This window comes from Muntiacus reevesi, chromosome 5, assembly GCF_963930625.1.
Source record: "Muntiacus reevesi chromosome 5, mMunRee1.1, whole genome shotgun sequence".
Classification (NCBI taxonomy): Eukaryota; Metazoa; Chordata; class Mammalia; order Artiodactyla; family Cervidae; genus Muntiacus; species Muntiacus reevesi.
Genome location: NC_089253.1, coordinates 97675882 through 97686833, shown reverse-complemented (window position 1 = coordinate 97686833; position 10952 = coordinate 97675882). Strand labels below are relative to the sequence as shown.

Here is a 10952-nt window from a genome sequence, read left to right as displayed (position 1 = left end):
CAGCCGTCATAGCTTAGATGGGCGGTGAGAAAGGCGGCCTTGTTCTGACACTTTCCCAAGCAGGCGCGGCTCCAAGTGCCCGGAAACGGCCAGAAACTGACCAAAGGTGAGCAGGGGAAGGAGTCCTGACTTCTCCTAGGAGAAGCCTCTTTGACACTCAGCCTTGTGAATACCAACCCCCTTTCTCTTTTCTTCCCCCAGGCCAGCGCCTGGGACCCCTGCTCGAGGCGCTGGAGGCGGTACCTTCTGCACTTGCTGTGCCCGGAGCCTGAAAGAGCGCTCGACCTGACTGTATGCTGCGCGCCTGCGCACTGGGACGGAGCGCGTGAGCGTTCCTTCCTGGCCCCGCGTTCTTCCCTACCTCGCGCGCCTGCGCGCCGGCTGGGAGGAACTCGGCGTCTCGGCCTCGGCGGGCGGTCGGGCGAAGGAGCGCGCGCCCGCGGTGAGGGAGGCGGGCCGCGCGCGCCGGTGGGAAGCGTCCGGCTGCCACAGCGCCAGCTCCGTCGTAGTCTCTGCCGCCCGGGTCCCGCTCGCCCCTCCTCCCCGCTCCCCCGCCCGCGGCTGCCCGGGCGCATGCGCCTCCGGAGCGCGAGGGTCGGCTTCGGGTGTGTGGTGGCGGCAGAGCGGAGCTGCGAGGCCCGAGAGTCAGAACCTGGGGGAGAGGGATGGTCTCTGCACGGGGGGGAGCCGGAGGAGCCGCCGCCGCTGCCGACGCCACCGCCGCAGCCGCCGCCGCCGCCGCCTCCTCGGCGCCCGCCTCCCGGCGCTGACGGGCTTGTACGAAGCCGGCGAGGGGGAACCCGCACCAGCGGTCGCCAGCACACCGCCCAGCATGGTCCGGGAAACCAGGCACCTCTGGGTGGGCAACTTACCGGAGAATGTGCGGGAAGAGAAGATCATCGAGCATTTCAAACGGTGAGTGACACGAGGCCCGGGGCCGCGCTCTCTCCTCGGGCACAGCTGCCCACTCCGGCCCGTTGCCGGCCCCTCCCCGTGCGCGGAACTGGTGAGGGGACCCAGGCCAGACCCACGGACCGGTGCGGAGGGCGCGCGGCTGCCTTACCGCCTCTCTGTCCGCGTCGCGGCGTTGGGCCTCGGCGGAGCGGGCCCGGCTCCCACCCTCTCCTTCCCAATAAGGAGGAGGCTGTCGCTTGGTCTCAGCGAAGTCGGCGCCGGGAGGGTGCTCTCGGGCTGGCCAGCCAACGGTGGGGTCGCGTCCTTGCGCGCCGCTGCCCCGGTTCGGTGCGGCTGTCCCGGCCAACACGCCCGAACCGAGCCGTCTCTCGGCCGGGACCCGAACCCCTACCCCACCCCGACAACCCCCGGCCCGGCCAACTCCCGAGCCCCGCAGCAACTCCCGCTCCTCGCCCTGCGGACACGTGGATATGTCTGACCTAGAGAGGGTTTTGTGCGAAAGGAAAGCTTATACAAACGGAAAAGTCTTGGTAGGTGACACGGGGGCATCTCGGAATTGGAAACACACTACTGGATTCTAGGCACCTCTCAAGGAAGGCTCACAGACCTAGAAACTAAATGGACGCAAATGTTTTAGATTCTCCCTACCTTGTTTTTGTGGGGTTGGGCGGCGGATGGTGTCGGAGAATAAGCTGGTGCGTCTGTTTCGGCTCTTTCGCCTTCCTGCCTTCAGCGCCCTGGGGTCCCTGGATGGGGAGAACGGTGAGGACCGAGCGCTCGCAGAGGAGGAGCCGCCTCCTGCAGCAGAGCCGCCGGCGCGCCGTCCTCGGGGTCTGAACACTGGGCAGCCTTCTTTAAAAGGGTGCTCCCCTCCCACCCAGAATTCCTACATCAGCGATTTAGAAATGTAAGCCTTAAAAAAATATATCTATATATATCTGATATATATAAATGTAAGCCTTTTCAGGTTAAATGTGGCTCTTCTAGAAAGCTTTTTCCCAGGGTGTATTTTTTGTTCAGGGTTAGTAGGGGTAGTAAAGGGTAAATGTTCTTGATCTATTTCAGTTACTTAGTAGCGTTCAGCATTTGTTTTTATTTTGTGAAATCACTGTCTGCCATCGCTGATGGAGCCCTCGGTGTGAAATAACCGAAAATGACGCTTTACTGAACAGCGATGTAAATCGAGAGGACCGTGGCAGATACGTGATAGTCCTCGGAAATGACAGTTTCTTCCGATATTCAAGACCTCGGGAGGTTTTAAGTTTGGTTTACTTTTAATTCCTCTTACTACCTAGTGAGTGAAGGAAATTGTGGAGCGCCCTTATTAGTGAGTCACCATGGGAAAAATAGGTTGCGTCGCTCGCTCCTGAGCAGCTTGGATCAGGAAATGGAAGCAGCGGCAGCGGAGCTCCGCTCTTTCAAATGGAGGATCATTGATTCTGTTGGTGGTTGCTGTTACTGGGGTATTAAACCTTCACCGCTGGAACGCGCGTTTGCGCGTGTCCGCGTGTGAAAAGGAGCCTGGAATAGTGAGGCCATTCATAACCCACTAAAGCTGTCCTCGGCGAGACTGGGGGAGGCGCGCTTGCAGGGACTGCCGGTGTTTACTACGTCGTGCTGAGAAAGCAGGCAGCGGGAACGCAGGAGCAAAACCTCGCCTGTGTCCCCTGTGACAAAGGGGAGATCTCGGGCTCGTGGGGAAGCAGAGGGGAACTCGATCCCTGGCGCTGCTCCACCCCTTACCCCATACGGAGGCCCCGTATCTTCAGTGTTTTGGTGGAAAAATTATTTAGGCGCAAGATTATTGGAGTGGAAAAGTCACTTAGATGCGCTTGCTTTTTATCTTCTTGCGGACCTTCTCTATAGGTCTCCGCCTGGGAAATTCGTAGGCACCGACGTGCAAACACGTGCATTGCAGCATTTGCTTTGCCCCTCAGTATTACGTGACCAGAAGTGTCATTTCGGCATTATGCAGATTCTAGAAACAGTGTCTGCCTGTCGCAGGCAGTTTGACTCCTCCGGCGAGATGAGGGGTTCGAGAGGAAAAAGGAAGTCATCCGAGGGAGTCTTGGAAGGTTTTGAAGTAGATGGTGCTGCCGTCCGGCCTGTGTGAATGACTTTCTAAAATGGCGGCCAGGACCCACTTTATGTGGGAATCAGCAGAGCTGATCTCAGAATGCACAGAGGGAGGAGCGGGCGGAGGATGCGAGCTGCCTTGGAAGGCGGCGGTCTGCAGGAACGTTTCTGTATTAAAGAGGGCTTAGCTGGCACATTGCTCAGGACTGCATTTAAAGCAGTGTGTTACTTATTGTAGAGCAAAAGCAGATGCTATTGATGAAAGCAGATTATCTTAAAATTAAGTAGACCGAGTGTCCCTGACACTCCTTTATATTTTTAAAACGACTTTTGAGAATTTTAAACAAGTTTGCTCAGATCTTTGGATAGACAGTGCATTCTTAGTGGGTTTAGAGAGTATAAAAAGGTTTACAGAGAAAAATCTTCCCTTTACTCCAACCCTGGGAATTCCAGTTCCCACTGTCCACCACCCACCCCACCCCCCCGGCCCCCCACCTCCTACTCCCCTAACAGGTAATCTCTATGTCTGCCTTCTTGTTTATCCTTAAACGTGTACAAGAAATATTCTTGCTGATCCAGCTGTGGTGCTAAATGGACTTTGTTTGGAGAAATTCAAGGTCTTTTATCCTTATTGTAGAGAACGTTTTGTAAAATGTGTGATTGCTACAGGGAGGGAAACTAAATGTGAATAATTTAAGTGAAGGGGATAAAACAGTGATTGCACCAGAATGGTAGCTCTGCAAGAAAACTTAATATTCACTTCTGATGTCTTCTAGAAATCATAATGAGAAAAACCATGCCTATGCCTATACTAAGACTGAGGTTAAAGTACCTCCTTTCACTGTTTTCCCTAGCTGATTTCAACATTAACTAATAACTGTTTTACGGGATTAAGCAGTGTACATTGGGAATACATTATATAAAATGTTTCAAAATGAATGTTCTTGCAATGGTGATTAGGCTTTGTAGTAAGTGTTTGAATTTTAAAGAATGATTCAAAGAGACAGCTTTGGGAGCAGGATAGTTGAGAAGGATTTTGGGATGGGGGCCGATCAGAGCAACTTCTTTTATTTATGTTTTGATCAGTGTTCAGTAGAAAATCGATTGAAGGAAGCTTGCTGATTGGGCTTTTTTCTCTGTGCTAAAGAGAGACCAAACCTTCAGAATGTAATCAGAACATTTTCAAAATTTGACTTTACCTTCTTGCAATAAGAATAATATAATGTGCTCATTATTTTAGCAGCATTCAATATACTGATTGAAAAGAAGTAAATGAGTATTTCTGAATCAAATTTTATTTAACAAAGATCCATTGCAGAGACTGAATTTGCACAATAGAGAAAGTCCTTTCCTTTGTATGGTGTGTTAGCTGGATTGAAGGGGGATGGGAGGAGTTATACAACAATTGGTTGCTGTCTTAGTTGTTAGAGGGAGAGGTGTGTGTGCTGAGGCGACTCCCTGAATTAGAATGAGCCAATGAATAAAACCCTTCAGAAGAAAAAAATTTTTCTGTATTTTATTTTCAGATTTGAAGTAAATCACATATTCAGGTTCTTCCTATCCATTCTCAGTTCTAAAGAATAGGTTGAAGATCTTAGGTTGAGCAAGGTAGTACATATAAAATTTTTGTCAAAGAATGAAATTCAGTTTTAGCTGGTATATATGTTACATTACATGAATTTGGATAGCTTTACTTCTGGGACACAATAATAAAGTATTGTGGTAGAGTTTCCTTATCCTCACATACTGTATGACTAGGGATATTTTTAGACTTAAGCAAATTTGACTCACCCTAGCCTGCATCACTGCTTTATGGTTTATTCTTTTAGGCTAAGCTGGTTTCTATGAAGAAACACCTCTGTTTATGAATGTTATAATTTTGAATACCTATTTTCATGATAGGCTTTTGCACATTAAAACAGTGAAATATAATACTTTTATACTCATCTTGAAAAATAGCATTAAAAATTAACACAGAATGCTTGAAATGTATTTTATTTCCTGAGTTAGAAATGCCCCTGGCAGATTGGAGGAGAACAGAGGGCTCAGTGCCAGGAAGAAAAAAGGTGTTTGACTTGTGTAGAGGGCACCTTTTTCCAACTATCTTTCTTGTAGACTGATTGCTCAGGCGTTGTATTGTTTGGTTTGCTTATGAAGAGATTTCAGGCTTGATTTCGGAGACATTTTTAATCTTGTGAGCACTAATGCTTGGGAAGGATGCACAGATGTTACAGGGATAGTGGTAATTTGAAATTTCTTCCAAATAGTCTTTCAAATCTAATTTTCCCCTTAGTTTCCAATTTTGCTCAAATATTTTTAAAAATTGAATTTTTTTGTGAAAACTAGCATATTCCATTTGGGGACTAGGTGTTTGTTCTTTTTTTCTGCTTTTACTTTTAGGAGTCCCTAGTGTTTGAGCTGTATTAAACTAGTCCACAGTATGTAGAGTAAACATTGCAGTCTGAAAATACCTTGAGTGAATATAATCATTAAAATTGTACCAAGTGTCATTATTGGATGCTTTGAAATAAATTGTTGTTCATCAACTTTAACAGACATATATTAGTCTGTTGAACAAGGAGACTAACTAAAGTAACACTTTTCTATATTAAAAACACTTTACTATTTGTTTTAATTTTTTCTTTATTATATGCCTTCTATCTACTCATATTTTGAGTGAAAATAGCATGCTCTGTTGTGGAAATCAATTAGGATGTTTAATAAACTTATTAGAAATTATATAATTTTGGTTTTTAATATGTGGAAGTATGCTTTGCAGTGAGGTGTTCTTGGTGTAATGTTAAAATATTGAGATAGTCACATTTTTTCCCCTTACATGTGTCTCTCTCTGCCAAGTTGAAAATTTTAAACATCTTAAAAAAACCCACAGTGGTATGTCTCTATAAAACCCTAACTTAAATTTAATGAATTCTTGGATTTAATTACTTAGGATTTCATTTTGATTACAGGATGAATTGAAATCTAGCATGTTTAAAGATTTTTATTATGTGAGAACTGCTCCATTTCTTACAGTTAAGGAATATTTGTGGAAAATTCAAATGGAAAACCCTTATTATTACTTGTGTTTTATACTTGGTGCTAGATTTTTGGTCCAGCATTAAACTTCGGGAGTATGTGTATATCTTTGTATCTTTGTATTAGATGCTGAGTTTCGGTTACATTGACAAATGAAATGAAGATTTTTCTTGTATTGACTTTGTTACAGTCTTAATCATGTTTATGCACAGTATATGTACTCTTACATATAATACATTTATAGTTTCTTTGGGCTATCCTGGTGGTTCAGATGGTAAAGAATCTGCCTGCAATGCAGGAGACATGGGTTCGATCACGGGATTGGGAAGATCCCCTGGAGAAGGGAATGGCTACTCTCTCCAGTATTCGTGCCTGGATAATTCCATAGACACAGGAGCCTGATGGGCTGTAGTCCATTGGGTTGCAAAGAGTTGGGACAGGACTGAGAGACTAACATAGTTTCTTCGATTCTTAAAGTAGACTCAGTGATTTTTTTTTTTTTAAACTTTCACCCAATCATTTTATTCCTTTTATTTAAAAACTAAAATATTTATACTCTGCTTAAAAACATTTTGTATTGTACATTTGACATATAGTGATTTGCATCTTTTGTAAGTCAGTAAATTGGTAGGTATGAATTTTTTTCAGGCATTACTTTTTTTTAAAGAATAATAGAGCGGACTAAAGAAGTTGGTTGTCAGCTTTTTTTTTTTTTTAAAGTTTATTTAATTATTTATTGGCTATGGGGGGTCTTCGTTGCTTCAAGCAGGCTTTCTCTAATTGTGTCTAGTTGTGGCAAGTGGGGACCACTCTTGTCGGTGTGAGGGCTTCTCATTGCAGTGGCTTCTCTTGTTGAGGAGCATAGGCTCTAAATATGTGGGCTTCAGTAGTTGCAGTGCCTGGGCTTAGTAGTTGTGGCACACAGGCTTAGTTGCTTCCTGGCTTATAGGATCTTCCGACTAGGGATCTAACCAGTGTCCCTTGCGTTGCAAGGCAGATTCTTAACCATTGGACCACCAGGGAAGCCCTTCAACCCTTACTTTTTAAAATTCATGCTTCGTGCTGTCTGCATTAAAGGCTCTTTTTCACTCAAGATTCTTAAAATTTTATTAAAAGTTTTTTGTTTTTGTTGTTTTTTTTTTTTTTTTGCCAGGGAGCTGCATGTTTTGGCATGTGGGATCTTAGTTCCTCAACCATGGAACCAACCCATGCCCTCTGCAGTGGAAGTGTGGACCCCTAGCCACTGGACTGCCAGGGAATTCCCCACTCAAAATTATTTAAGTCATCTGAGATTAAAAGAAAAAATATTTTAAAAGTTTAGCTCTTTACTATATCAAAAGGATATTAGATTCTTCAATGAAAACTATTGCCATTTAGACCAGAACTTAGGAGGAAGTACTTAAATTTGACTTGGAAAATACTGTATCTTTATTTTACTAACTTATCAGAACTTAGCATTTCTGTCAACTCTTAACTGTATCGTGGTGTAGTACCAGTATATGAGCAGTACCTGTGATGATCACCAACACCAATCAGATGTATTTTTGTATTTCACATTACAGTTGTTGCAGATATCTCGTTTATGCTCATCACAACTTGAAATGACAATAACTTTTAGATCTGCTAAATATTTCTATTTAATGCATTAATGAGGATGTGTGTACACACACACACACACACACACACATATATTCTTATATATATATGATGGCTTCCCTGGTGGCTCAGATGGTAAAGAGTCTTCTTGCAGTGTGGGAGACCCAGGTTCAATCCCTGGGTCAAGATCTTTGTCTATGTATGTGTAGATTACTGCAGACAGCATGAAGCATGAATCTCTACACACACACACACACACACACACACACACACACACTACTGTATAAGCACACACACACTACTGTATAAGTCAATCTGTGTGTGGATATACTTTTATTTTTTATTTTATTTTATTTTTTTGTGGATATACTTTTAAAATTCTTCCTTGGAGCATTTTGAACATACACAAAAAGTAGAAAAGCAGTAAATTAATCCCGTGTACCCATCATTTAGCTCCAGTGACCATCAGCCATGACCTGTTCTGCTTTATGAGGAAAAAGAAAGCACAGGAAGGGATGGGGAGTAAGGGGGTGGCAGTGATGAGGAAGGCCTCTTTGAAAAGATAACATTTGATTCACAGGGATGAAGACCAATCCATATAACTAGATCCACTGCCTAACTGTTACTTTTTTTGTTTAAAATTTATTTTGAAATAGTTAAGGAAAAGTACAAAGAATTCCCACATTCCCTTCACACAGATTCCTCAGTTGTTAGCATTTTGCCACATTTCTTCCATTACCTTCTCTTGTTGTCTCCTGGCATATCATCCTTTCACCCCTATATTCTCCAGTGTGTACCTCCTGAAAGCGAAGACACTCCTGCATTTCACCATACAGTGTTCTCAGCCAGGAAATCAACACTGGTATAAGAGTATTACCCAATCCAGAGACCTCATTCAAATGATGCCAGTCATCCCAACAATGTCCCTCTTTCCTTTTTAATCCAGGATCCTAGCCAGTACCACGTATTGCCTTTGGTTGTTGGGTGTCATCCTTCTGTAACAGTTTCTTACTCTTAATTCTCATGTGCCTCATAGTCTGCAGGCTGACCCTCCACCCAGGTCTGTCCAATATTGCCTCATGACCAGATCAGGTCATGCTTTCTTGGCAGATATACCACAGAAATAATTCTGTGTTTTATCAAAATATGGAAACAGTATGGCTCCATCCCACACTGGTGATGTTAACTTTGATCACTTAGTAAAATTAGTGTCTTCACTATTTTCTTTGATTAAAATTTTATGGGAAGATATCCAATATTTTACTGATAGTCTTTTCCATCATCAGCCCTAAACCTGGTAGCCTTAACATCCTTTGATAACTTTTTTTAATGTTTTCATTTTTGTTTATTTATTTGGCTGTATTGGACCTTAGTTGTGGCATGTGGAATCTAGTTCCCTGATCAGGGATTGAACCCAGGCTCCCTGCACTGGAAACTAAGAATCTTATCTGCTGGACCACCAGGGCAGTCCCTCATTGTTAACTCTTGACTGTATTATATACTGCTGTGATTGTTGCCAAGTGATAATCTATTACTATGATTACTTCTTCAGTAATTCTGCTGTAGGTAAGAATTTTCCATATATATATTTGGAAATGTATGTATATATTTATATATATATGTAAATATACATATTTACACATATATACAAAATATAAATATATATATTGAGAATATATACATATTTGAATAAAGGTGAAAGAGAGTGAAAAAGCTGACTTAAAACTCAGCATTCAAAAAATGAAGTCCCAGTCTTCATGGCAAATAGATGGGGAAACAATGGAAACAGTGCAGACTTTGTTTTCTTGGGCTCCAAAATCACTGCAGATGGTGACCACAGCTTGCTCCTTGGAAGAAAAGCTATGACCAACCTAGACAGCATGTTAAAAAGAAGAGACATTACTTTGCCAACAAAGGTCTGTGCAGTCAAAGGTACGGTTTTTCTGGTAGTCATGTATGGATGTGAGAGTTGGACCATAACGAAGGCTGAATGCCAAAGAATTGTTGCTTTTGAACTGTGATATTGGAGAAAACTCTTTGAGAGTCTCTTGGACTGCAAGGAGATCCAACCAATCAATCGTAAAGGAAATTAATCCTGAATATTCATTAGAAGGACTGATGCTGAAGCTGAAACTCCAATACTTTGGTCACCTTATGTGAAAAGCCGATTCATTAGAAAAGACCCTGACGCTGGGAAAGATTGAAGGTAGGAGGAGAAGAGGATGACAGAGGACAAGATGGTTGGATGGCGTCACCAACTCAATGGACATGAGTTTGAGTAAGCTCCAGGAGATGGTAAAGAACAGGGAAGCCTGGCGTGCTGCAGGCCATGGGATTGTGAAGAGTTGGACACAACTGAGCAACCAAACAACAATAATATATATTTGGAAATATGTGTGTACATACAGACATACATATATATGATTTCCATTTTTTTCTGTAGGTTTTAATTCAGGGCCTGCTTATTTTGATACCCAAATCATTCTAGATTTGACCAGTGGGAACCCCTTCAAATTGACTACTGTGCCCTTTTGATATCTCCCCACTATTCCCTTAAACATTTATTTCTGGCAACAACAAAGGCTCATCTTGTATTTTCCCTCCCCCAGTCCTGGAATCAGCCATTTGTCCAAGAAACTCTTTGTTCTTTTCATGAGGGATGGTGTTTAGAAACCAAGATCTGGGTGCAAGTTTACTCATTGGTACAGAGATAAGAGGATGTGTATTGTGTGTGTATATGAATATTACCTCTTCATTGACTATGCTAAAGCTTATGACTGTGTAGATCACAAGCTGGGAAATTTTTAAAGAGATGGAAATACCAGGTGATCTTACTTGTCTCCTGAGAAACCTGTTTGTGGGTCAAGAAGCAGCAGTTAGAACCTTACACAGAACAACTGACTGGTTCAAAATTGGGACAGGTGTACGAGAAGGCTGTATATCGTCACCTTGCTTATTTAACTTCTTTGTAGAGTACATCATGCAGAATGGCAGGCTGGATGAATCACAAGCTGGAATCAAGTTTGCAGGGAGAAACGTCAGCAACCTCAGATATGCAGATGATACCTCTCTAATGGCAGAAAGTGAAGAGGAACTAAAGAGCCTCTTGATGAAGGTGAAAGAGGAGAGTGAAAAGGCTGGCTTAAAATTCAGCATTCAAGAAACTAAGATCATGGCATCTGGTCCCATCACTTCATGGCAAATAGATGGAGAAAAAATGGAAGCAGTCACAGATGTTATTTTCTTGGGCTCCAGAATCACTGTGCACAGTGACTACAGCCATGAAATTAAAAGATGCTTGCTCCTTGGAAAGGTATGACAAACCTAGA

General features: G+C 43.3%; 1 protein-coding gene across 1 annotated transcript in view; it reads left to right on the top strand.

The window, feature by feature from the left end:
* The first annotated feature begins 214 nt into the window (after positions 1-214).
* The window catches only part of SPEN (spen family transcriptional repressor), an 89336-nt gene continuing 78598 nt past the window's right edge, over positions 215-10952 (top strand). The window contains exon 1 of the mRNA XM_065936022.1: positions 215-915. Within this exon, the coding sequence (XP_065792094.1) occupies positions 833-915 (83 nt within the window). The 5' untranslated portion in view covers positions 215-832. The remainder of the gene's footprint in view (positions 916-10952) is intronic.